The sequence below is a fragment of the Mytilus edulis genome, chromosome 10, assembly GCF_963676685.1.
Source record: "Mytilus edulis chromosome 10, xbMytEdul2.2, whole genome shotgun sequence".
Taxonomy (NCBI): Eukaryota; Metazoa; Mollusca; class Bivalvia; order Mytilida; family Mytilidae; genus Mytilus; species Mytilus edulis.
In genome coordinates this window covers 46,712,385-46,740,242 of record NC_092353.1, presented here as the reverse complement: position 1 = coordinate 46,740,242, position 27,858 = coordinate 46,712,385, and the positions used below count along the sequence as shown (strand labels likewise).

General features: G+C 31.8%; 3 protein-coding genes across 4 annotated transcripts in view; 2 read left to right on the top strand and 1 right to left on the bottom strand.

Moving 5' to 3' along the window:
* Positions 1-27,858, bottom strand: part of LOC139491320 (uncharacterized) — a 102,436-nt gene that overhangs the window by 12,130 nt on the left and 62,448 nt on the right. The window lies entirely within an intron of this gene.
* LOC139491321 (uncharacterized) lies at positions 2,214-4,514 on the top strand. Its single transcript, XM_071278943.1, has 3 exons — positions 2,214-2,357; positions 2,968-3,069; positions 4,365-4,514. The coding sequence occupies exons 1-3, from the start codon at positions 2,229-2,231 to the stop codon at positions 4,497-4,499; spliced, it is 366 nt and encodes a 121-aa protein (XP_071135044.1). The 5' UTR covers positions 2,214-2,228; the 3' UTR covers positions 4,500-4,514.
* On the top strand, positions 8,971-22,647 carry LOC139492109 (uncharacterized). The gene is made up of 4 exons (XM_071280250.1): positions 8,971-8,989; positions 10,731-10,870; positions 11,487-11,588; positions 22,510-22,647. The coding sequence occupies exons 1-4, from the start codon at positions 8,971-8,973 to the stop codon at positions 22,642-22,644; spliced, it is 396 nt and encodes a 131-aa protein (XP_071136351.1). The 3' UTR covers positions 22,645-22,647.

Here is a 27,858-nt window from a genome sequence, read left to right as displayed (position 1 = left end):
TCGATCTAACAAAATAGAAACATATTTGGCCGAGGCAAGGTCATTGTTTTACAGGAGAGATGTAACATATTCTGTCATAAACCGGTACAAGGAAAGTATTATTAACCTCGACATAACTAGATAAACTTCTAGATTCAGGTATGACCTGAGGACAAGATTAAACCAGTCGTGATATAAATAAATGTTCATATTAACGTGAAGAAAACAAATTGAGAGATTCCCGTTACAAGTGAATGGTGTGAAAAAAAGATGTTGGGCATGCACAAATGACACATTCATCTAACGGAAAAAGGGGGATCAATATAAACAAATATCTTAATTCATGATCTTTAGGACAATATAAGTCTGTATCAATAGTTAAGTTGATATAATATGTCAAGCAGTACATTGTCACGAGTATGCAATTTATATGAAAGCTGCTAATTAGTTAATACAATTAATATCAATAGTTGTGTCACAGATAAAAGAAACGGCTCGTGTTGTTTTGATTAAAACACAGTTGAGTAGAAACGTTTTTGTTGCGTGGATTTTTCGTTTTGATTTTGTACATTGTTCATGTAGTTTTTCTGTTTGTGTCCTTGTCCTAGATCATATATCAAACTAATTTTAGTAAAATTTGAGGTGTTTTAAATCCCTTTTTGAAGCACATCAGCTTCCTTCTAAATATAAATAAAACCAAACAGTATGCCCAGATATTGTCATCTAATAACATATTCATATGATTATGGTAGACACACTGTAAACCACCGTCTGGAATTGTACAATAACAGTACAAAATCGGTCATGTTCTTTGTTAAAATTGGAAATCTGAAAAATGTGAAACAGATATGCTATTAGTTTGTATAAAGAAAATAATTGATTGATTGTATAATCCAATATGTTCCAAATATAATACCAAATATTTGTGTTTTTTTTGGAATACATTTTTCAAGTTTTTGAAGTAGGGTGCTAAAGAAATTTATTTTAGCGAACGTCATGATGTAAATGCTGAGGTGGTGATAATGATATATGAAAATATAAAGAGGGCTTGAACGCCGATTAAGTAAGACCATACCGAGAGTTCAAATCAAAATACTTAAAATATGCAATGACAAAAAAAGGAATAAACAACAAAACATTACACAAAAAACTATAGGTTTAGCACACAATTTATCGTCGAATTCCAATGGTTTAAAGAAGAGGAGCAGTTTCTGATCCACTACTGACATCATATCTTATACCCAGAATATCATGTTTCATGAATTTAAATTGCTGAAAAAGTCACATATTATGAAAGATCAGTGCACTTATTTCCAATGTTTGTCACCTTTACACTTCAAGTACTTTGACTTAGTACTAAATTCAATGAGAACTGACGCAGGTTGATGTCGACGGAATCAGAACTTGTTACTATTTAAGGGTTTATCTACTAGGTCAAACCGAATAAACTTTGTATCTTTCTTCTAGAGTATTATAGTGAATTAGTATAAATACTATCGCAAGTTTCAACTTTTCTCCGAAGAAATATTCACTGTTCTACAAATACAATCAACATGATCTTCACAATACTTTTATGCTGCATGGTCGGTCAGGTAAGTGTTTTAAAAATGTTTTATACTAATATTTTATTAATATAAAAATGAGAAGATTTGTTATGACGGAAAATGGGACAACTACCCCCACATTTAAGGGAACACACATATAACTTCAAAAAAGATTAAAAATAGGGGGGGGGGGTATGAATTATTTTCTTATAATATATTATGTTCCCTAATTTGTTAAACAAAAATCTTACGAAGCAGATGACAAAAACAAATTCTGAATCCAGATTTCCCCTATACCTCATAGTGTTGAATATTGAAACACATAATTTGATTAAAAGTAAAAAAGTAAGTTCACGAGAAAAATTGTTCTGACTCAGGAAAAAACACACCCTCTTGAGGCCCCTAAACAAAAGTTGTAGTAGGCTACCGATTGAAATGTACATGTGGTGGATCATTGTCTCATTGACAATCATACCACGTACTATTTTAGACGGTGTGGTTTTTTCTTTAGTAGTCGGCTATTAAGACCTTGGCGTGAAAAATGTGAAACAGTTCAAACAGTATTGTGAAAATGCAAGAATTTTAATAATTTAACATTGTTTTAGGTAGAGAAATAGCTTTTTTTGATTCACTGCTTTGATTAAAAAATAATGGACACTAGTTTTTATATATTAACATGTCTTTCAGAATTTTGCTGCAACAACCATGAACCCTTCCACAAAACATCACGCACACCACAATACCGGTACTCATCCAACGCATGCTCATCTTACTCACCCAACAGTGGAGCATCCCGTAAAGGAATCGTTTGCATTTAGATATGATCCAAATATGGTAGGTACTCCAATGGAAAATGCAATTATTTGTTAAATAGATTTCGATATGATATTATTTAGAAGTGACGTTTTGCTGATGTAAGATCCTGATGCAGTGTTCGGGATACAAAAAGGAAACACAAGGGAAAAATAACGCATATAATTTGAAAGTGGTGAATTCCAAAATCTAATATCAAAGCATATTTGATAAAGGCTATATCTTTTCATATAGTTTAGAATGAAATCTTTGAAAATTTTATAAAATTCTTGTTTTTTTTTCCCCTCGTTTTTGAAAGAAAATAGTGTCAATGTTAAATATTTTGAAAAATCTAGAGAGAATTATTGCATACAAATGGGTACCGTTTATTTGTCATACATTCCTTTTGGATTAATTGTTTGTACATACATGTATATTCCCTTTATAATTTTGCTACTTTAAACATGCATCATTTCTTGTTAAATGCAAATGTTAGTACTTTTTATATTCGTTCATTTAAAAGGTATCTGTAGCACAATACATTGATCAAGACAAGTAATTCAAATGAAAAAAAACCTTTCATTTTAATTCAATAGAATGTAAAGGACACAAAACACGTTTCTTACAATTTATAAATATCTTTTTTTTTCAGCACTTGATGCTTGCATCTCAACGTCATAAATGTTTCATTTACACAATGAATGGGCAAGAATCTACAGAAGTACACACACCACATGGACTTCATGAACTTGAGGTAGGTCATCCGAAAAAAAAAACATCTTAGGGTTTGAAAAGCAAATAACCATTGGAACTAAGGAAAACCAAACGTCTAAATGTTTAAGTTATTTCAAGTTAGAATAAAAATCAATATCATACAAAAATTAAAATCACAAAAGAACTCTGAAGAAAATTCAAAGAGATAAGTCCCAAATCAAATGGCATAATCTAAAGCTCAAACACATTAAAGGAATGGATAACAACTGTAATTTTCCTGACTTGGTACAGGCATGTAGAAAACTGTGTGGATAACCCCGTTTTATAGCTAGCTAAACCTCTCACTTGTACTGATGAAAAAAGAAAATTCAGTAATAGTTTCTACATACACGTCTAGGACGATAATTTAAGGTGGAAAGTGTGACTTGTCATAATCATCTGTTGTTGACATGTTGCAGAAGTATTATTTTAGTGAAAAAATATTTAACCAGGGATCATTCAATATACAACAGAAACATCAAATACTAAAAATGTTTACCTACAACTACAAAAAAATGAAGTGTTTAAAAATTTCAGAAACAATCCTTTTCGAATCAGGGGCACATATTTATTTTCAATTTCATAATACAATGTGTGCTTTTTTTTACTCTTCAAGAAAAATACGGCATAGAACATCATGAAAAAAAAACATTGAATATTAACCAATTCTCTTGTGAAAAGTTATCTTATTGGAAATCATTCCACATCTTCTTATTTTTATATATAAGAAAATAATTAACTAAACTAAATTGTTTTCTTGTTACATTTGATTGAAAATGATCCCTTGAAGGTATCGTCCCCGAGGGTATGACCAGCCCAGTAGTCAACACTTCGGTGTTGACATGAATATCAAAAATGTGGTCATTTTTAAAAATTTACTGTTAACAAAACTTTGAATATTTCGAAAAACTAAGGATTTTTTTATCCCAGGCATAGAATACCTTAGACATATTTGGTACAACTTTTCGGAATTGTGGATCCTCAATGCTCTTCAACATTTTACTTGTTTGGCTTAAAAAATATTTTGATATGCGCGTCACTGATGAGTCTTATGTAGACGAAACGCGCATCTGGCGTACTAAATTATAATCCTGGTACCTTTGATAACTAATTATAATGTATGATCATGTTCATCATGCAAACACCCGAAACATATATAATTATCTATTTCTTGTCTTTTGGTAGTCGATCACCATTTTTTGTGTCAAATTTTGTTATATATATATCAAAATACAATATAACACTGGTTTATCAAATTATTTGACGGTAACCCTAAACTATCTCTTTTTTTTTCAGAAAACGATCATCACTATCATAGATGATACATCAAGAACATTCAGTACCATGTCACATGATGCAGTAATGGCCGCTAGTAAAACATTTGCACATTTATGCAACAGAAATGGAACAACAACATTTAAATTGAATTAAAATATAATGTATTCATCTAAACTGTTCTATATATTGACCGTAATCTTAAGCCTACACATAAAGCAAAGGTTGATCACCCATTTCAACTTGGTGTGTTTGAATATTATCTATTAATTTGTTAGATGTAAAAGTAGCTGGCTTATACATTTCATAATCATAACCAATGCTTTATCAGAGGTAAAAACAGTTTTTTTCGTGAGTTTATGGCTGGTCGCCACCTTCTCTGATTTCTGTTAGTATTTTAACAAAATGGCAACATAGTGGGCTTAATTTGTAAATTTTGAATATGAATACGCTTGTCGTATTCCTTTGTCTGTAAATAGCGCAATGAATGAACCTGATTTTTGTACAAAACCATCACCTGTAGAATTTGAAATTCACAATCATTTAAAAAAAAAATTGATATATCATTGATCATAATATCACATAAAGTGAACAAATACAACCATTTACCATTTTGTTCAACTCTACTCTATACAAGCAAATGTAAATGAAGCAATGTACCACCTCTTCTCTAATCTAATACCCATAAAAATGACCAGACACACGACCACTTATTCAGCTTACTGACGTCTGCTTGTCAACAACACCAACTATTGGTATTATCACAATTCCTCTATAATAATGCTCGTAATTCTGCTCAACAGTATCCTTTCTTTCCCACTACACTCAATAATGTTTCTAATATACCATATTCTTGCAATAGGCTAAATATATTTTGTGTAGAATATGGTTGTAAAGTTATTAGGTTTAACCGACCTTCATCTCATTTAGATGTATCACTGATGGTGTTGAGTTTATGTGATATGTATAGTATCTTCATTGTACAGACTATTGAGACATACATTAATCATTCTAAGTAGAGAAGGTAAGATATAATGTCATTGTGTGCACTTTTATTATTTATCGAACTTTTTTCTGAATAATTGAGGTGTCTGAAGGATAAGATTTTTGAATCAAACAACTCGCAGGAAACATTCAAAGAAAAGCACGATGTTATAGTATTATGCTCATCTAAAATAATTCGTGCTATGTATGAAGTTGTTAGATTTGATATATGCCTTGTTGTGCTTCGTTAAATATTTGTTGATTTGGATTGCTCATGTTGCTAGCAAGATACTTGTGGTACTTGCACCTCCTGTCATTATGGTTTATGATATTCTCCTATTCTTGTCTTTTGTTTTTCCTAAAGTGCTTTGTCTATATGCCTTTTGGTGTTACATCGAAAACTTGTTTGTTGCTTGTCTATGATTTTGGCTATTTGCTTTGTCTATATGCCTTTTAATGTTACATATATAACATGGCTCTGTACTTAAACACTCCGTTTTTTGTGTTATTGTACTATGGTAAATTAGTGTATTCTTGTCTTTAATTTTTGCTAATATGCTTAGTCTATATGCCAGTTTGTGCTTTTTTGTTACATATTTGTATGTTTTTTAGTATAACACAATGTTGATTTCTGTATTTTTGCATTCTTTATCTATAATATATGTTTGTTTTATTCACGCACCGTTGTTAATATAATTTAGTCAACCATTTTCTATCTAAAAAAATGCCTGTATCAAGTCAGAAAATTGACAGTTGTTCTATTCGAATCTATTCGTTTGATGTGTTTACAAATCTTTAAAAAAAAACAATACCCGATTACTTTAAAAATAAAGCTACACCTGTTATTTCTTATAATTACACCAAGTCTATTGCATCCAAGATTTTTAACCACAAGAGAGTTTTAGAGGCCTTTAACCTCAAAGATGTGAATTCCAAGCCTCCGGATGGCTCATGTTCATCGTAACAATACAATTATAGTCCAGCTGGTCAGGTTATTACTGGTGACCTTGGCATCGGTACCAATGAACAACTAAGAGAGTTGTTAGGCAAGGGATCAAAATATATCCTCCAGCCCATCAACTGGAAAAAAAACTTCAAGTTACTGATGGATGCAGTTGAGGACTATGCAAGAAAATGGGTAAAGCCCGAACCAGACGAAGCAGAACTTGACACTTTGTCTGAATGGATCAAATCTATTCGCTCATGCATTCAGAAGCGCATTCAAAAACTACGAAGCAATATGAATACTAGAGATACTAGCCCTTTCAAGAAACCGGAAATTGTGGATGCTTTACCCTCTTTGCATGACAAATATGTCGTTGTTCCAGCAGATAAAACCTCAAATAATATTGTCTTCATATGTAAAAAAAAAACATAATTTGCAATGTCTAACAACAGAGCTTGGAATAAATATAACTACTGGTAACCCTACATATTCTTTAACATCATTTATCAAGGACGAAATTGTACAAAATCTATAAATCTGTCCTTCTTTCTTTTGGTATCAACATCAAAGAAAACTCCATATAAAGAACGATACATAGCTGGGTCTTCAAAATGTTCGACTAAACATCTTTCTAAAGTACTGACTACTTTTCTTCCTACAGTTAAAGATGGGCTTCAAAAATATTGTGATGAGATTTATTCTACCAGTGGTGTTAACCAGATGTGGATTCTCAAAAATTCGAAAGATCTACTGCTTAATCTTCGATCACAATCTTTGCAATTTTGCAGTAACATAAAGACTTTTGATTTATCTACGCTTTATACTTCTATTCTCCATGCTCAGTTGAAAGATCGACTTCACCATCCCATTAAACAGAGCTTTTTCCTTAAAAATGGGAATCGTAGATACAAATTTCTTGTTTTGGGTTACAATAATTCATATTTTGTGAAGATACACACTGAATATTAAAGAAAATATACTGAAAATGATATTATCAAAATGCTGGACTTTTTGATCGACAATATATTTGTTGAGTTTGGAGGATTTATATTTTAACAGACAGTCGGTATTCCAATGGGGTCTTATTGTGCACCCCTACTGGCCGATTTGTTTTTGTACTTGTTTGAAGCAGAATTCATTCAAAACCTTCTAAAAGACAGAAAGAAAAAGGCACCTTGCGAAATTTTTTAATTTTACTTTCCGATATATTGATTATGTTCTATCATTGAATAACCCATATTTCAGCCCATACTTACATCTCATATATCCCAGTGAACTTGAAATTAAGGATACTACTGAAACCAGAAGGAGTGCTTCATACCTTGATCTTTTCCTCAATATTGAAGCAGATGGACGACTCCACACGAAAATCTATGATAAACGGGACGATTTCAACTTCCCAATTATCAATTTCCCATTTATCAGCAGTAATATACCCTCTGCCCCTTCGTATGGTGTTTACATATCCCAATTGATACGTTATTCTCGTGCTTGTTCACACTATACGGACTTCATATACAGGAGTGTGCTCCTTACGCAGAAACTGCTCCAACAAAGTTATGAAGAGGACAGATTAAAATTGACACTCCGTAAATTTTACGGACACCATCACGAATAGGTTGATCCACACGATGTGTCTTTGACCAAACTAGCTAAGGACATTTTTACCACATGTTAGATTGTGGTTTGTCATTACGTAGTCTTACCTTTAATTACCAAACGTGACTAGTTCCCGATTGTGACTGTTTTGCTGAGTGTGAATTCGCATTGCTACAGGACATGTTACGGTACTTTTCTATCCCAAATTCATGTATTTAGTTTTGATGTTATATTTGTAATTCTCATCGGATTTTGTCAAATGTCTTCATATCTTTTCGGTTATGTTCATGTGTAATGGTAAAGAAAATTAATCACCGCCTTCATTTATTAGATTTGATTTGGTTCAACGATGTATCACGTTTGCAGTTAGATTCTGAATTAACCGGACATAGAATATAGTTAATTGTCTAATTGCTACCCGAGTTTGATACTAATAAGTATTGCAAGTTTAATTGGTATTAAATGTTATATCAGTATTTAGTACAAATATAATCTTAAATCAATCCTATTTCTATCTTATTTTTGATGGATAATTTTATTCATTCAAATGTGACGTCATTTTTCATTTTTGGTGTGCTGTTTTACAAATTCAAATGTGACGTCACTTTGCGTTGATGCCTTGACTAATTCGGTTGTGTCGATTTTTTTTTTAGTTGGATTGTGTTGGATTTTGTCGGGTTATGTAATGTATCCGGTTGTTTTCTGTAATTGGTTAATACTTCAGTTTTATTATGTGTATATCTTTTATATATATATAGTCATTTTATAAAATTTACTGTTTGCAAAAGTATAAATTATTCTAAATAATAGGGATGCTCTGGTACCTAACAGAAAACCCTGACCGTTTTTGACATAACTTTTTCGAACTTATGGTCCTCGATGCTGCTTAAGTTTGTATTTGTTTTGGCTTTTACACTTTTGTATCTGGGCGTCACTAGTAAATATTGTGTGGACAAAACGCACTTCTTGCGTATTAAATTTTAGGGCTGGTGCCTTTTGTTAGCTATTATTCGTGTATTTCTTTGTCAAATGAGTTCTTCTATTTATTTGAATTGTAATCCTGTAATGTTGTGTTGTCATTTTAATGTTATATTTAACATGGCCATAAAAGAGAGAGGTTTGGCATGCCACAAAACCAGGTTCAACCCACCATGATTTCTTTTAACAAATGTCCTGTACTAAGTGAGGAATATGGTCATTGTTATATTATAGTTCGTTTCTGTGTGTGTTATATTTCAACGTTGCGTTTCTTTTGTGTCGTTTGTTTCCTTTTATATTTGAATGTGAATTCACATTATCATAAGACGTGTCACGGTACTTTTCTATCCCAAATTCATGTATTTAATTTTGATGTTATATTTGTTATTCTCATCGGATTTTGTCTAATGCTTAGTTCGTTTCTGTGTGTGTTTTATTTTAATGTTGCGTCGTCATTCTCCACTTATATTTAATGCGTTTCCATCGGTTTTAGTTTGTGACCTGATTTTTTTCTATCGATTTATGAGTTTTGAACATCCGTATACTACTGTTGCCTTTATTTTTGACCCTGTGATGTTGCCATTTGAATAGGGACCCTCCGATTTGAATTTTCGTCGGAGTTCAGTACTTTTGTGATTTTACATTTTGGACGCATGAAATTGATCACGTGTTGTTTTCAGTTTTATTCTAAAACACTTGGTAGATACCTCTGCTGATAGACTATCAGACCAAAAGGGTATCATCAGCTCAGTAGTCATTTCTTTGATACTGACATGATTTATTACTCATACAAAATTGTTCGTTTATAGATTTTGAAATTATATAGAACCTAAGGTTTAAGTGATCTCAAGCATTAAATGATATCTCCTAAACAGCACTTACCGTTGAGTAAACTACCAACCTTACATGACCCATAGGTGGCCTTCGGCTGTTGTCTGCTCTATGGTCGGGTTGTTGTCGCTTTGACACATTCCCAATTTCCTTTCTCAATTTTATGATACGTAGCAAATCGGGAAACCTCTATTAGACCATGCAGGAATATAGGTTACTAACGTTTTATAAATTTTTCATATATTTTCTTTTTTTCTTTTTTTAATCATTAATTACACGCATGTTAATTACTTATTATTTAACAAGTTTTTCTGCAACAATAACAAAAAAGTTGATTGAAAACACCGTCTTTACGTTTATTGTCTGAAATTGTGCTACTTTTTGTCATTCTGCCACAGGTATGCTCAACACAAGATAATGAAACCGTACCTACAAATACAAATCAGACAAGTCAACAGTCATGAATGGAAGCAACTGGACTTTTGACTAGGTTATCATTTTTCAAGTAGAAATACCTTAAGTTAATGTTAAATAATAAAGTCTGGAAGAGCTCCCCAGACAAGACCCATGGGAAATATAATATATTTTCATGTACCCAGGTTTCCTACACGAGATACTAATTAGTTGTTATGATATAGCTATCGTCGTTGCAAGTTATGTTGAGCACCAAGAATCAGACAACACACACACTATATAAAACTTAAATGTAATATTAGCATTGGCCATTTTCGACCTAACAAAATAGAAACATATTTGGCCGAGGCAAGGTTACTGTTTTACAGGAGAGATGTAACATATTCTGTCATAAGGAAAGTATTATTAACCTCGATATAACTAGATAAACTTCTAGATTTAGGTATGAACTGAAGACAAGATTAAACCAGTCGTGATATAAATAAATGTTCATATTAACGTGAAGAAAACAAATTGAGAGATTCACGTTACAAGTGAAGGGTGTGAAAAAAGATGTTGGGCATGCACAAATGACACATTCATCCAACGGGAAAAGGGGATCAATATAAAAAATTATCCTAATTCATGGTCTTTAGGACAATATAAAGTCTGTATCAATAGCTCAGTTGATAAAATATGTCAAGCAGTATATTGTCACGAGTATGCGCATCGTACTCACCCAACAGTGGAGCATCCCGTAAAGGAATCGTTTGCATTTAGATATGATCCAAATATGGTAGGTACCCCCATGGAAAATGCAATTAATTTGTTAAATAGATTTCGATATGATATTATTTAGAAGTGACGTTTTGCTGATGTAAGATCCTGATGCGGTGTTCGGGATACAAAAGGAAACACAAGGGGAAAATAACGCATATAATTTGAAAGTGGTGTTAATGGAAAATTCCAAAATCTAATATCAAAGCATATTTGATAAAGGTTATATCTTTTCATATAGTTTAGAATGTCATCCTTGAAAATCTTATAAAATTCTTGGTTTTTTTCCCTCGTTTTTGAAAGAAAATAGTGTCAATGTTAAATATTTTGAAACATCTAGAGAGAATTATTGCATACAAATGGGAACCGTTTATTTGTCATACATTCCTTTTGCATTAATTGTTTGTACATACATGTATATTCCCTTTATGATTTTGCTACTTTAAACATGCATCATTTCTTGTTAAACGCAAATGTTAGTATTTTTTATATTCGTTCATTTAAAAGGTATCTGTAGCACAATACATTGATCAAGACAAGTAATTCAAATGAAAAAAACCTTTCATTTTAATTCAATAAAATGTTAAGGACACAAAACACTTTTCTTACAATTTATAAATATCTTTTTTTTTCAGCACTTGATGCTTGCATCTCAACGTCATAAATGTTTCATTTACACAATGAATGGGCAAGAATCTACAGAAGTACACACACCACATGGACTTCATGAACTTGAGGTAGGTCATCCGAAAAAAAAACTTCTTAGGGTTTGAGAAGCAAATAACCATTGGAACTAAGGAAAACCAAACGTCTAAATGTTTAAGTTATTTCAAGTTAGAATAAAATTCAATATTATACAAAAATTAAAATCACAAAAGAACTCCGAAAAAAATTCAGAGATAAGTCCCAAATCAAATGGCATAATCTAAAGCTCAGACACATTAAAGGAATGTATAACAACTGTAATTTTCCTGACTTGGTACAGGCACTTAAAACGTCGCCTGAAGATTGCCAGAAGGCATGAAACGCTAGTGACAATATTTCAACGAACTGTTATTATTTGATGTGAAATGTAGTTTGCAAATTTAAAAATATTCTTATATATATATATATATATATATAATATATATATATATATATATATATATATATATAGGAGTGTAAATATATATCAAAAGACAATATAACACTTGTTTATCAAATTATTTGACAGTAACTCTAAACTATCTTTTATTTCAGAAAACGATTATCACTATCATAGATGACACATCAAGAACATTCAGTACCATGTCACATGATGCCGTAATGGCCGCTAGTAAAACATTTGCACATTTATGCACAGAAATGGAACAACAACATTTAAATTGAATTAGAATATAATCTATTCATCTAAACTGTTCTATATATTGACCGTAATCTTAAGCCTACACATAAAGCAAAGGTTGATCATCCATTTCAACTGGGGGTGTTTGAATATTATCTATTAATTTGTTAGATGAAAAAAAGTAGCTGGATTAAACATTTCATAATCATAACCAATGCTTTATCAGAGGTAAAAAAGTATGTTTCGTGAGTTTATGGCTGGTTGCCACCTTATCTGATTTCTGTTAGTATTTTATCAAAATGACAACATAGTTGACTTAGTTTGCAAATTGTGAATATGAATACGCTTGTCGTATTCCTTTGTCTGTAAATAGCGCAATGAATGAACCTGATTTTTGTACAAAATCATCACCTGTAGAATTTGAAATTCACAATCGTTTAAAAAAAATGATATATCATTGATCATAATATCACATAAAGTGAACAAATACAACCATTTACCATTTTGTTCAACTCTACACTATACAAGCAAATGAAAATGAGGCAATGTACCACCTCTTCTCTAATCTAATACCCATAAATATAACCAGACACACGACTACTTATTCAACTAAATGACGTCTGCTTGTCAACAACATCAACTATTGGTATTATCACAATTCCTCTATAATAATGCTCGTAATTTTGCTCAACAAGAATTCTCCAACAATATCTTTTCTTTCCCACTACACTCAATAATGTTTCTAATATACCATATTCTTACAATAGGCTAAATATATTTTGTGTATAATATGGTTGTAAAGTTATTAGGTTTAACCGACCTTCATCTCATTTAGATGTATCATTGATGGTGTTGAGTTTATGTGATATGTATAGTATCTTCATTGTACAGACTATTGAGACATACATTAATCATTCTAAGTAGAGCAAGATATAATGTCATTGTGTGCACTTTTATTATTTTTCGAACTTTTTTTCTGAATAATTGAGGTGTCTGAAGGATAAGATTTTTGAATAAGATAACTAGTAGGAAACATTCAAAGAAAAGAACGATGTTATAGTATCATGCTCATCTAAAATAATTCGCGTTATATATGAAGTTGTTAGATTTGATATATGCCTTGTTGTGCTTCGTTAAATATTTGTTGATTTGTATTGCTCTCAAGATACTTGTGGTACTTGCACCTCCTGTCATTATTGTTTATGATATTCTCCTATTCTGGTCTTTTGTTTTTCCTAAAGTGCTTTGTCTATATGCCTTTTGGTGTTACATCGAAAACTTGTTTGTTGCTTTGTCTATATGCCTTTTAATGTTACATATATAACATGGCTCTGTACTTAAACACTCCGTTTTTTTGTTATTGTACTATGGTAAATTTGTGTTTTCTTGTCTTTAATTTTTGCTAATATGCTTAGTCTATATGCCAGTTTGTGCTTTGTTGTTACATATTTGTATGTTTTTGAGTATAACACAATGTTGATTTCTGTATTTTTGCATTCTTTACCTATAACATCTGTTTGTTTTATTCACGCACCGTTGTCAATATAATTTAGTCGACCATTTTCTATCTAAGAAAATGCCAGTATCAAGTCAGAAAATTGACAGTTGTTCTATTCGAATCTATTCGTTTGATGTGTTTACAAATCTTTAAAAAAAAAACTATACCCGATTACTTTAAAAATAAAGCTACACCTGTTATGTCTTATACTTACACCAAGTCTATTGCATCCAAGATTTTTAACCACAAGAGAGTTTTAGAGGCCTTTAACCTCAAAGATGTGAAATCCAAGCCTCCTCATGTTCATCGTAATAATACAATTATAGTCCAGCTGGTCATGTTATTACTGGTGACTTTGACATCGTTACCAATGAACAACTAAGTGAGTTGTTAGGCAAGGGATCAAAATATATCCTCCAGCCCATCAACTGGAAAAAGAACTTCAAGTTACTGATGGATGCAGTTGAGGACTATTCAAGAAAATGGGTAAAGCGCGAACCAGTCGAGAACTGGACACTTTGTCTGAATGGATCAAATCTATTCGCTCATGCATTCAGAAGCGCATTCAAAAACTACGAAGCAATATGAGTACTAGAGATACTAGCCCTTTCAAGAATCCCGATGTTGTGGATGCTTTATCCTCTTTGCATGACAAATATGTCGTTGTTCCAGCAGATAAAACCTCAAATAATATTGTCTTCATATGTAAAAAAAACATACTTTGCAATGTCTAAAAACAGAGCTTGTAACCCTACATATTCTTTAACATCATTTATCAAGGACGAAATTGTACAAAATCATCAATCTGTCCTTCTTTATTTTGGTATCAACATCAAAGAAAACGAAAAAAGTTTACCATCATTATACTGGATACCTAAATTACACAAAACTCCATAGAAAGAACGATGCATAGCTGGGTCTTCAAAATGTTCGACTAAACATCTTTCTAAAGTACTAACTACTTTTCTTTCTACAGTTAAAGATGGGCTTCAGAAATATTGACAATGCTGCTAACAATATGTGGATTCTCAAAATTTCGAAAGATCTACTGCTTAATCTTCGATCACAACCAATTTTGCGGCAACATAAAGACTTTTGATTTTTCTACGCTTTATACTTCTATTCCCCATGCGCAGTTGAAAGATCGACTTCACCATCCCATTAATTAGAGCAAAATGCTGGACTTTTTCATCGACAATAAATTTGTTGAGTTTGGAGGATTTATATTTCAACAGACAGTCGGTATTCCAATGGGTTCTTATTGTGCACCCCAACTGGCCGATTTGTTTTTGTACTCGTTTGGAGCAGAATTCATTCAAAACCTTCTAATTGACAGAAAGAAAAAAGCACCTTGCGAATTTTTTTTATTTTACTTTCCGATATATTGATGATGTTCTATCATTGAATAATCCATATTTCAGTCCATACTTACATCTCATATATCCCAGTGAACTTGAAATTAAGGATACTATTCAAACTAGAAGGACTGCTTCATACCTTGATTTTTTCCTCAATATTGACGCAGATGGACGACTCCACACGAAAATCTATGATAAACGGGACGATTTCAACTTCCCAATTATCAATTTCCCATTTATCAGCAGTAACATACCCTCTGCCCCTTCGTATGATGTTTACATATCCCAATTTATACGTTATTCTCGTGCTTGTTCACACTATACGGACTTCATATATAGGAGTGTGCTCCTTACGCAGAAACTGCTCCAACAAAGTTATGAAGAGGACAGATTAAAATTGACACTCCGTAAATTTTACGGACACCATCACGAATAGGTTGATCCATGCGATGTATGTTTGACCAAACTACCTAAGGACATTTTTACCACATGTTAGATTGTGGTTTGTCATTACGTCGTCTTACCTTTAATTACCAAACGTGACTTGCTCCCGATTGTGACTGTTTTGTTGAGTGTGAATTCGCATTGCTATAAGACATGTTACGGTACTTTTCTATCCCAAATTTATGTATTTAGTTTTGATGTTATATTTGTAATTCTCATCGGATCTTGTCAAATGTCTTCACGTCTTTTTGGTTATATTCATGTGTTATGGTAAAGAAAATTAATCTCCGCCTTCATTTATTATATTTGATTTGGTTCAACGATGTATTACGTTTGCAGTTTGATTCTGAATTAACCAGACATAGAATACAGTTAATTGTCTAATTGCTACCCGAATTTGATACTAATAAGTATTGCAATTTTCATTGTTGTTAAATGTTATATCAGTATTTAGTACAAATATAATATTAAATCAATCCTAATTCTATCTTATTTTTGATAGATAGTTTTGTTCCTTCAAATGTGACGTCTTTTTTCATTTTTGGTGTGCTTTTTACAAATTCAAATATGACGTCATCATTTTTTTGTCCTTTTTTTAAATTTCAAATGCTACGTCACTTTGCGTTGATCCCTTGACTAATTCGGTTGTGTCTATTTTTTTTAGTAGGATTGTGTTGGATTTTGTCAGGTTATGTAATATATTCGGTTGTTTTCTGTAATTGGTTAACATTTCAGTTTTATCATGAGTCCCGAGAACACAGTTATTTCGTAGTGCATTTCTTTTAGACAATAAATTCAAATTAAAAAAATCGCACCTGCTCTTTCTTAAAAAGATTTTTACAGTGTAGTGTACTACCAGTGAGACAAATGATATCAAAATTATAGAAACTTCTACCAGCTCTAACTTAAAATATTGACAATTCTGTGTTGAGGGAGTGTAAAATTCAGTTTGACAGCTTCAGACGTGATAAAATTTGACCTTTTTACACTGGACCAAATCACTACTTAACATAAAGATTCAGCACCCAAATTTTTTTAACATGTAATTACACCCCCCTACTTAATATTTCATGCATTTAATATCAAGAAATAAATTGGGAAATTGTTTCAAATAAAACATGCAAGTTATACACTGTCTACACTAGGGACTATATTCGTAGACAACGAAAACCAAAGGACGATAACTGTGTCCTTGGACCATGTATATATCTTATATATATATAGTCATTTTATAAAATTTACTGCTTCCAAAAATATAAATTATTCTAGATAATAGGGATGCTCTGGTACCTAACAGAAAACCATGACCGTTTTTGGCACAACTTTTTCTAACTTTTGGTCCTCGATGCTGTTCAACTTTGTATTTGTTTTCGCTTTCAATCTTTTGTATCTGGGTGTCACTAGTAAATCTTGTGCGGACAAAACGCACTTCTGACGTAAGAAATTTTAAGGCTGGTGCCTCTTGTTAGCTATTATTCGTGTGTTTCTTTGTCAAATGAGTTCTTCTATTTATTTGTATTGTAGTCCGGTAATGTTGTGTTGTCATTTTAATGTTATATTTAACATGGCCATAAAAGAGAGAGGTTTGGCATGCCACAAAACCATGTTCTAACCACCATTATTTCTTTTAACAAATGTCCTGTTCTAAGTGAGGAATATGGTCATTGTTATATTATAGTTCGTTTCTGTGTGTGTTATATTTTAACGTTGTGTTTCTTTTGTGTCGTTTGTTTCCTCTTATACTTGGGTTGGAGCTCACATTATTATAAGACGTGTCACGGTACTTTTCTATCCCAAATTCATGTATTTAATGTTGATGTTATATATGTTATTCTCATCGGATTTTGTCTAATGCTAAGTTCGTTTCTGTGGGTGTTTTATTTTAATGTTGCGTCGTCATTCTCCACTTATATCTAATGTGTTTCCATCGGTTTTAGTTTGTGACCTGAATGTGTTTTTTTTCTATCGATTTATGAGTTTTGAACATCCGTATACTACTGCTGCCTTTATTTTTGACCCTGTGATATTGCCATTTCAATAGGGACTCTCCGATTTGAATTGTCGTCGGAGTTCAGTACTTTTGTGATTTTACATTTTGGACGCATAAAATTGATCACGTGTTGTTTTCAGTTTTATTCTAAAACACTTGGTAGATACCTATGCTGATAAACTTTCAGACCAAAAGAGTATTATCAGCTCAGTAGTCATTACTTTTATACTGACATGATTTATTACTCATACAAAATTGTTCGTTAATAGATTTTGTATTTTGTATATAGAAACTAAGGTTAAAGTGATCTCAAGCATTAAATGATATCTCCTAAACAGCACTTACCGTTGAGTAAACTACCAATCGTACATGACCCATTGGTGGCCTTCGGCTGTTGTCTGGTCTTTGGTCGAGTTGTTGTCGTTTTGACACAATCCCCATTTCCTTTCTCAATTTTATGATACGTAGCAAATCGGGAAACCTCTATTAAACCAGGAACATAGGTTACTAACGTTTTATAAATTTTTCATGAATTTTCTTTTTTGCTTTTTTAATCATCAATTACACGCGTATTAATTACTTATTATTTAACGTGTTTTCTGCAACAACAACAAAAATGTTGATTGAAAACACCGTCTTTATGTTTATTGTCTGAAATTGTGCTACTTTTTTTTCATTCTGCTACACATAAGCTCGACACAAGATAAAGAAACCGTACCTACAAATACAAATCCGACAAGTCAACAGTCATGAATGGAAGTAACTGGACTTTTGACTAAGTGTATCAATTTTTTTGTAGAAATACCTTTATGTTAAATAATAAAATCTGGAAGAGCTCCTAAGACAAGACCCATTGGAAATATAATATGTTTCAAGGTATCCAGGTTTCCTACACAAGATACGCATTAGTCGTTAACGGTTATGATATGGTTATCGTCGCTACAAGTAATGATTAGCACCAAGAATCAGACAACAGACAAACTATATAAAACTTTAATGTAATAATCATAATCATCTGTTGTTGGCATGTTGCAAAAGTATTATATTGGTGTAAAAATATTTACCCAAGAGTCATTTAATATACAGCAGAAACACCAAATACTGAAAATGGTCACCTAAAACTACAAAAAATTAAGAGTTAAAAATTTTCAGAAACAACCCTTTTCGAAATCAGGGGCACATTATTATTTTTAATTTTATTTAACAATGTGTGCTTTTTTTACTCTTCAAGAGAATTACGGCCAAAAGCATCATATTTAAATTTTATAGTTCGCTAGTATTACTTAAAAGCAATTTTTTCATTAAATAATAATGTAATATTCGCATTGGCCATTTTCGATCTAACAAAATAGAAACATATCTGGCCGAGGCAAGGTAATTGTTTTACAGGAGAGATGTAACATATTCTGTCATAAACCGGTACAAGGAAAGTATTATTAAAAGAGGGACGAAAGATACCAAAGGGACAGACAAACTCATAAATCTAAAACAAACTGACAACGCCATGGCTAAAAATTAAAAAGACAAACAGAAAAACAATAGTAAACATGACACAACATAGAAAAAGAAAAGAATAAACAACACGAACCCAACCAAAAACTAGGGGTGATCTCGACATGACCAGATAAACTTATAGATTCATGTATAACCTGACGACGAGATAGAACCAGTCGTGATATAAACAAATGTTTATATTAACGTCAAGAAAATAAATTGAGAGATTCACATTGTACGTGAATGGTGTGAAAAAAGAGATGTTGGGCATGCACAAATGACACAGGCACCCAACGGGGAAAGGGGGATCAACAACAAAAAAAGTCTAAACTAATGATGTCTAGGACAATATAATGTCTGCACCAATAGTTCAGTTGATATAATATGTCCATCAGTACGTTGTCACGAGTATGCAAAATATATAAAAAGCTGCGAATTTGTTAATACAATTAATATCAAAAGTTGTTTCACAAATAAGAGAAACAGCTGATGTTGTTTTGATTAAGACAAAGTTGAGTAGAAACATTTTTGTTGCTTGGATTTTTTATTTTGATTTTGTACATTGTGCATTTATTTTTTCTGTTTGTGTTTATGACCTAGATTATATATTGAACTAATTTTTTAGTAAAATTTGAGGTGTTTTAAATCACTTTTTTGAAGCTTTCTACTAAATATAAATGAAAACAAACAGTCTGCCCAGATATTGTTATGTAATACCATTGATTAATATGTTTATGGTAGACACACTGTATCCCGTAATCTTGGTTTGTATAATAGCAGTACATAACCGGATTTATTCTTTGTTTAAAACTAGAAATCTGAAAATTGTGAGACCGATTTGCAATTTATGTGTGTGCCTGTTTGTGTAAAGAAAATAATTGATTGATTGTATAATCCAATATGTTTCACAAATACCAAATATTTGTGTTTTTTGGAATACATTTTTCAAGTTTTTGAAGGAGGGTACTAAAGAAAATTATTTTAGCTAACGTCATGATGTAAATGCGGAGGTGGTAATGAAATATGGAACTATAAAGAGGGCGTGAACGCTGATTAAGTAAGACCATATCGAGAGTTCCAATAAAAATACTTAAAATATACAATGACAAAAAAAGGGATAGACAACAAAACATTACACACAAAACCATAGGTTTAGCCCACAATTTCTCGTAAAAATCCAATGGTTTAGAGAAGAGCAGCAGTTTCTAATCCACTACTGACATCATATTTCATACCCAGAATATCATGTTTCATAAATTAAAATTGCTGAAAAAGTCACATATTATGAAAGATCAGTACACTTATTTCTAATGTTTGTCACCTTTACCATGTTTACACTTCAAGTACTGTAACTTAGTACTAAATTCAATGAGAACTGACGCAGGTTGATGTCGACGGAATCAGAACTTGTTACTATTTAAGGGTTTATCTACTAGTCAAACCGAATAAACTTTATATCTTTCTGCTAGAGTATTATAGTGAATTAGTATAAATATTTTCAACTTTTCTCCAAAGAAATATTCACTGTTCTACAAATACAATCAACATGATCTTCACAATACTTTTATGCTGCATGGTCGGTCAGGTAAGTGTTTTGAAAATGTTTTATACTGATACTTTATTAATATCAAAATGAGAAGATTTATTATGACAGAAAATGGGACAACTACCCCTACATGTAAGGGAACAACCATATAACTTCAAAAAAGTTTAAAAAAGAAGGGGTATGAATTATTTTCTTATAATATATTATGTTCCCTAATTTGTTGAACAAAAATCTTACGAAACATTTGATAAAAACAAATTTTGAATCCAGATTCCCCTATACCTTATAGGGTTGAATATTGAAACACATCATTTGATTAAAAGTAAAAAAATAAGTTCCCGAGTAAAATTGTTCTGACTCAGGAAAAAACACACCATCTTGATGCCCCCTAAACAGAAGTTGTAGTAGGCTACCGATTGAAATGTACATGTGGTGGATCACTGTCTCATTGACAATCATACCACGTACTATTTTAGACGGTGTGGTTTTTTCTTTAGTAGTCGGCTATTAAGACCTTGGCATGAAAAATGTGAAACAGTTCAAACAGTATTGTGAAAATGCAAGAATTTTACTAATTTAACATTGTTTTGATTTGAAAAAAATGGACATTAGTTTTTATATATTAACATGTCTTTCAGAATTTTGCTGCAACAACCATGAACCCTTCCACAAAACATCACGCACACCCCCATACCGGTCCTCACCCAACGCATGCGCATCGTACTCATCCAACAGTGGAGCATCCCGTAAAGGAATCGTTTGCATTTAGATATGATCCAAATATGGTAGGTACCCCAACGGAAAATGCAATTATTTGTTAAATAGATTTCGACATGATATTATTTAGAAGTGACATTTTGCTGATGTAAGATGATGTTGCAGTGTTCGGGATACAATAGGAAACACAAGGGAAAAATAACGCGTATAATTTGGAAGTGGTGTTAATGGAAAATTCCAAAAGCTTATTTGATAAATGCTATATCTTTTCATATAGTTTAGAATGTCATCCTTGAAAATCTTATAAAATCCTTTTTTGTCTCCCTCATTTTTGAAAAAAAATAGTGTCAATGTTAAATATTTTGAAAAATCTAGAGAGAATTATTATATACAAATGGGTACCGTTTATTTGCCATACATTCCTTTTGCATTAATTATTTGTACATATATTCCCTTTATGATTTTGCTACTTTAAACATGCATTATTTCTTGTTAAACGCAAATGTTAGTATTTTTTTATATTCGTTCATTTAAAAGGTATCTGTAGCACAATACATTGATCAAGACAAGTAATTCAAATGAAAAGACCTTTCATTTTAATTCAATAAAATGAAAAGGACACAAAACACATTTCTTACAACTTAACAATATCTTTTTTTTCAGCACTTGATGCTTGCATCTCAACGTCATAAATGTTTCATTTACACAATGAATGGACAAGAATCTACAGAAGTGCACACACCACATGGACTTCATGAACCTGAGGTAGGTCATCCAAAAAAAAACCATCTTAGGGTTTGAGAAGCAAATAACCATTTGGAACTAAGGAAAACCAAACGTCTAAATGTTTAAGTTATTTCAAATAAGAATAAAAATCAATATAATGCAAAAAGTAGAATCACAAAAAAACTCCGAAGAAAATTCAACAAGAACATCGTGAAAAAAAATTATATTTCGCTAGTATTGATTTAAAGCAATTTTCTCATTGAATATTAACCAATTCTCTTGTGAAGAGTTATCTCATTGGCAATCATTCCACATCTTCTTATTTTTATACATAAGAAAATAATTAACTAAACTAAATTGTTTTCTTGTTACATTTGATTGAAAATGAACCCTTGAAAGTTATAATTTATGATCATGTGCATCATTCAAAAACCCGAAACATATATAGTTATCTATTTCTTGTCTTCTGGTAGTCGATCACCTTTTTTTGTGTCAAATTTTGTTATATATATATTAAGGAGTGTAAATATATATCAAGAGACAATATATTTTTTATTTCAGAAAACGATCATCACTATCATAGATGATACATCAAGAACATTCAGTACCATGTCACATGATGCCGTAATGGCCGCTAGTAAAACATTTGCACATTTATGCAACAGAAATGGAACCACAACATTTAAATTGAATTAAAATATAATGTATTCATCTAAACTGTTCTATATATTGACCGTAATCTTAAGCCTACACATAAAGCAAAGGTTGATCACCCATTTCAACTTGGTGTGTTTGAATATTATCTATAAATTTGTTAGATGTAAAAGAAGCTGGATTATACATTTCACTACTATAACCAAAGTTTTATCAGAGGTTAATACGTTTTTTCTTGAGTTTATGGCCGGTTGCCACCTTATCTGGTTTCTGTTAGTAATTAAAAAAAAAGTGACAACCGTATGCACTTAGTTTGTGAATTTGGAATATAAATTATGGAATACGCTTGTCGTATTCTTTTGTCTGTATATAGCGCAAAGCATGAACCTGATTTCTGTACAAAACCATCACCTGTAGAATTTGAAATTCACATTCGTGTAAAACAAATTGATATATCATTGATCATAATATCACATAAAGTGAACAAATACAACCATTTACCATTTTGTTCACCTCTACACAATACATTCATATGTAAATGAAGTAATGTACCACCTCTACTCTAATCTTATACCCGTAAAAATGACCAGACACTTTTACAACTTGCTGACGTCTGCCTGTCAACAACACCAACTATTACTATCATCACAATTCCTCTATAATGCTAATAATTCTGCGCATAAAGCATTCTCCAACATTATCCTTTCATTCCCACTACACTCAATAATGTTTCTAATATACCATATTCTTGCAATAGGCTAAATATATTTTATGTATGATATTGTTGTAAAGTTTAAATGTATTTGGTTTAACCGATCTTCGTCTCATTTAGTTGATCATTGATGGTGTTGAGTTTATGTGATATAATAGTACAACCTTCATTTTACAGACTATTGGCATAAATTAATCATTCTAAGTAGAGAAGGCAAGATATAATGTCATCGTGTGTACTTTTTTCTCAATATTTGAGGTGTCTGAAGGATAAGATTTTTGAATAAAATAACTCGTACCACTAGAAGCAGGAAACATTCAAAGAAAAGAAAGATGTTATAGTATTATGCTGATCTAAAAATATTTCGTGCTATGTATGAGATTGTTAGATTTCATATATGCCTTGTTGTACTCCTTCGTTAAATATATATTGGTTTTTATTGTTAGTAAGATACTTGTGGTACTTACACATCCTGTCATTATTGTTTATGATATTCTCCTATTCTTGTCTTTTGTTTTTGCTAAAGTGCTTTGTCTATATGCCTTTTGGTGTTGCATCGAAAACTTGTCTTTGATTTTGGCTATTTGCTTTGTCTATATGCCTTTTAATGTTACATATATAACATGGCTCTGTACTTAAATACTCCGTTATTGTGTTATTGTACTATGGTAAATGTGTGTATTCTTGTCTTTAATTTTTGCTTATATGCTTAGTCTATATGCCAGCTGTTTGTTATTTTTTGTTACATATTTGTTTGTTTTTTTAGTAATAACACAATGTTGATTTCTGTATTTTTGCATTCTTTACTAATAATATCTGTTTGTTTGATTCCCGCACCGTTGTCAATATAATGGAAATTGTTGCAACTGTCATACAAGTGAGATATTCAGCTAGCTATAAAACCAGATTTAGTCGACTATTTTCTATCTAAGAAAATGCCTGAATCAAGTCAGGAAAATGACAGTTGTTCTATTCGAATCTATTCGTTTGATGTGTTTACAAATCTTAAAAAAAACTATACCCGATTACTTTAAAAATAAAGCTACACCTGTTATTTCTTATACTTACACCAAGTCTATTGCATCTAAGATTTTTAACCACAAGCATGACAAGAGAGTTTTAGAGGCCGTTAACCTCAAAGATGTGAAATCCAAGCCTCCGGATTGCTCATGTTCATCGTCACAATACAATTATAGTCCAGCTGGTCATGTTATTACTGCTGATCTTTGCATCGTTACCAATGAACAACTAAGAGTTGTTAGCCAAGGGATCAAAATATAGAATTCCCCAGCCCATCAACTGGTAAAAGAACTTCAAGTTACTGATGGATATAGTTGAGGACTATGCAAGAAAATGGGAAAAGCGCAAACCAGACGAACCAGAACTGGACACTTTGTCTGAATGGATCAAAGCGATTCGATCATGCATTCAGAAGCGCATTTAAAAACTACGATGCAAAATGAGTACTAGAGTTACTAGCCCTTTCAAGAATCCAGATGTTGTGGATGCTTTATCCTCTTTGCATGACAAATAAGTCGTTGTTCCAGTAGATCAAACCTCAAATAATATTGTCTTCATATGTAAAAACCATTATTTGCAATGTCTAACAACAGATCTAGAGCTTGTAATAAATAAAACTACTGGTAACCCTACATATTCAACATCATTTATCAAGGACGAAATTTTACAAAATCATAAATCTGTCCTTCTTTCTGTTGGTATCAACATCAAAGAAAACGAAGAAAATTTACCATCATTATACTGGATACCTGAATTACACAAAACTCCATATACAGAACGATACATAGCTGGGTCTTCAAAATGTTCCACTAAACATCTTTCTAAAGTACTGACTACTTTTCTTTCTACAGTTACAGATGGGCTTCAAAAATATTGTGATAAGATTTATTCTACAAGTGGTGTTAAGTAGATGTGGATTCTCAAAAATTCGAAAGATCTACTACTTAATCTTTGATCACAATCTTTGCAATTTTGCAGCAACATAAAGACTTTTGATTTTTCTACGCTTTATACTACTATTCCCCATACTCAGTTGAAAGATCGACTTCACCATCTCATTAAACAGAGCTTTTTCCATAAAAATGGGAATCGCAGATACAAATGTCTTGTTTTGGGTTACAATAATTCATATTTTGTGAAGAATCGCACTGAATCTAACATAAAATATACTAAAGATGATATTATCAAAATGCTGGACTTTTTGATCGACAATATATTTGTTGAGTTTGGAGGATTTATATTTCAACAGACAGTCGGTATTCCAATGGCTACTTATTGTGCACCCCTACTTGTCAATTTGTTTTTGTACTCGTTTGAAACAGAATTTATTCAAAACCTTCTAAAAGACAAAAAGAAAAAAACGCCTTGCAAAATTCTTTAATTCTACTTTCCGATATATTGATGATATTCTATCAACGTGATAAACGTCACAATTTTAGCTTCCCAATTATCATTTTCCCATTTCTCAGCAGAAACATACCCTCTGCCCCTTTGTATTATGTTTACATATCCCAATTGATACGTTATTCTCGTGCTTGTTCACACTACACGGACTTCATATACAGGAGTGTGCTCCTTACGCAGAAACTGCTCCAACAAAGTTATGAAGAGGACAGATTAAAATTGACACTCCGTAAATTTTACAGACACCATCACGAATTGGTTAATCCATACGATGTGTCTTTGGCAAAACTAGCTAAGGACATTTTTACCACATGTTAGATTGTGGTTTGTCATAACATCGTCTTATCTTTTAATTACCAAACATGACTTTGTCCCTATTGTGACTATTTTGCTGAGTGTGAATTCGCATTGCTATAAGACGTGTTACGGTACATTTCTATCCCAAATTCATGTATTTAGTTTTGATGTTATATTTGTAATTATCATCGGATTTTGTCAAATGTCTTCACGTCTTTTCGGTTATATTCATGTGTTATGATAAAGAAAATTTCATTTATTAGATTTGATTTGGTTCAATGATGCATTACGTTTGCAGTTTGATTCTGAATTAACCGGACATAGAATATAGTTAATTGTCTAATTGCTACCAGAGTTTGATACTAATAAGTATTGCAATTTTCATTGTTGTTAAATGTTATATCAGTATTTAGTACAAATATAATCTTAAATCAATCCTAATTCTATCTTATTTTTGATAGATAGTTTTATTCATTCAAATGTGACGTCATTTTTCATTTTTGGTGTGCTGTTTTACAAATTCAAATGTAACGTCATCATTTTTTTGTCATTTTATAAAATTTACTGTTTACAAAAGTATAAATTATTCTAAATAATAGGGATGTTCTGGTACCTAACAGAAAACTCTGACCGTTTTTAGCATAACTTTTTCGAACTTTTGGTCCTCGATGCTGTTTAACTTTGTGTTTGTTTGAGCTTTTAAACTTTTGTATCTGGGCGTCACTAGTAAATCGTGTGTGGACAAAACGGACGTCTGGCGTATTAAATTTTAGGCCTGCTGCCTTTTGTTAGCTATTATTCGTGTGTTTTTTTCAGATGAGTTCTTCTATTTATTTGTATTGTTGTCCTGTAATGTTGTGTTGTCATTTTAATGTTATATTTAACATGGCCATAAAAAAGACAACCGTAGTATACCGCTATTCAAAATTCATCAATCATAAAAGAGGGAGGTTTGGCATGCCACAAAACCAGGTTCAATCCACCATTATTTCTATTAAAAAATGTCCTGTACTAAGTCAGGAATATGGTCATTGTTATATCATAGTTCGTTTCTCTGTGTGTTATATTTTTACGTTGTATTTCTTTGTGTCGTTTGCTTCCTCCTATTTTTGAGTGTGAATTCATATCATTATAAGACGTGTCACGGTACTTTTCTATCCCAAATTCATGTATTTAGTCTTTGTGTTATATTTGTTATTCTCATCGGATTTTGTCTAATGCTTAGTTCGTTTCTGTGTGTGTTACATTTAAATGTATTGTCGTAATTTTCCACTTATATTTAATGCGTTTCCCTCGGTTTTGGTTTGTGACCTGAATTAGTTTTTTTTCCATCGATTTATGAGTTTTGAACATCGGTATACTACTGTTGCTTTTAGTTGTGACCCTGTGATGTTGCCATTTGAATAGAGACTCTCCGATTTGAATTTTCGTCGGAGTTCAGTACTTTTGTGATTTTAACTTTTGGACGCATGAAATTGATCACGTGTTGTTTTCAGTTTTATTCTAAAACACTTGGTAGATACCTCTGCTGATAGACTATCAAACCAAAAGGGTATCATCAGCTCAGTAGTGATTACTTTGATACTGACATGAAATATTACTCATCCAAAATTGTTCGTCTATATATTGGAAATTATATAAAAACTAAGGTTAAAGTGATCTCAAGAATTAAGTGATATTTCCTCTAATCATCACTTATCTTTGAGTAAAATACCAACCGTACATGACCCATTGGTGGCCTTCAGCTGTTGTCTGCTCTTTGGTCGGGTTGTTGTCGTTTTGACACATTCCCAATTTCCTTTCTCAATTTTATGATACGTAGC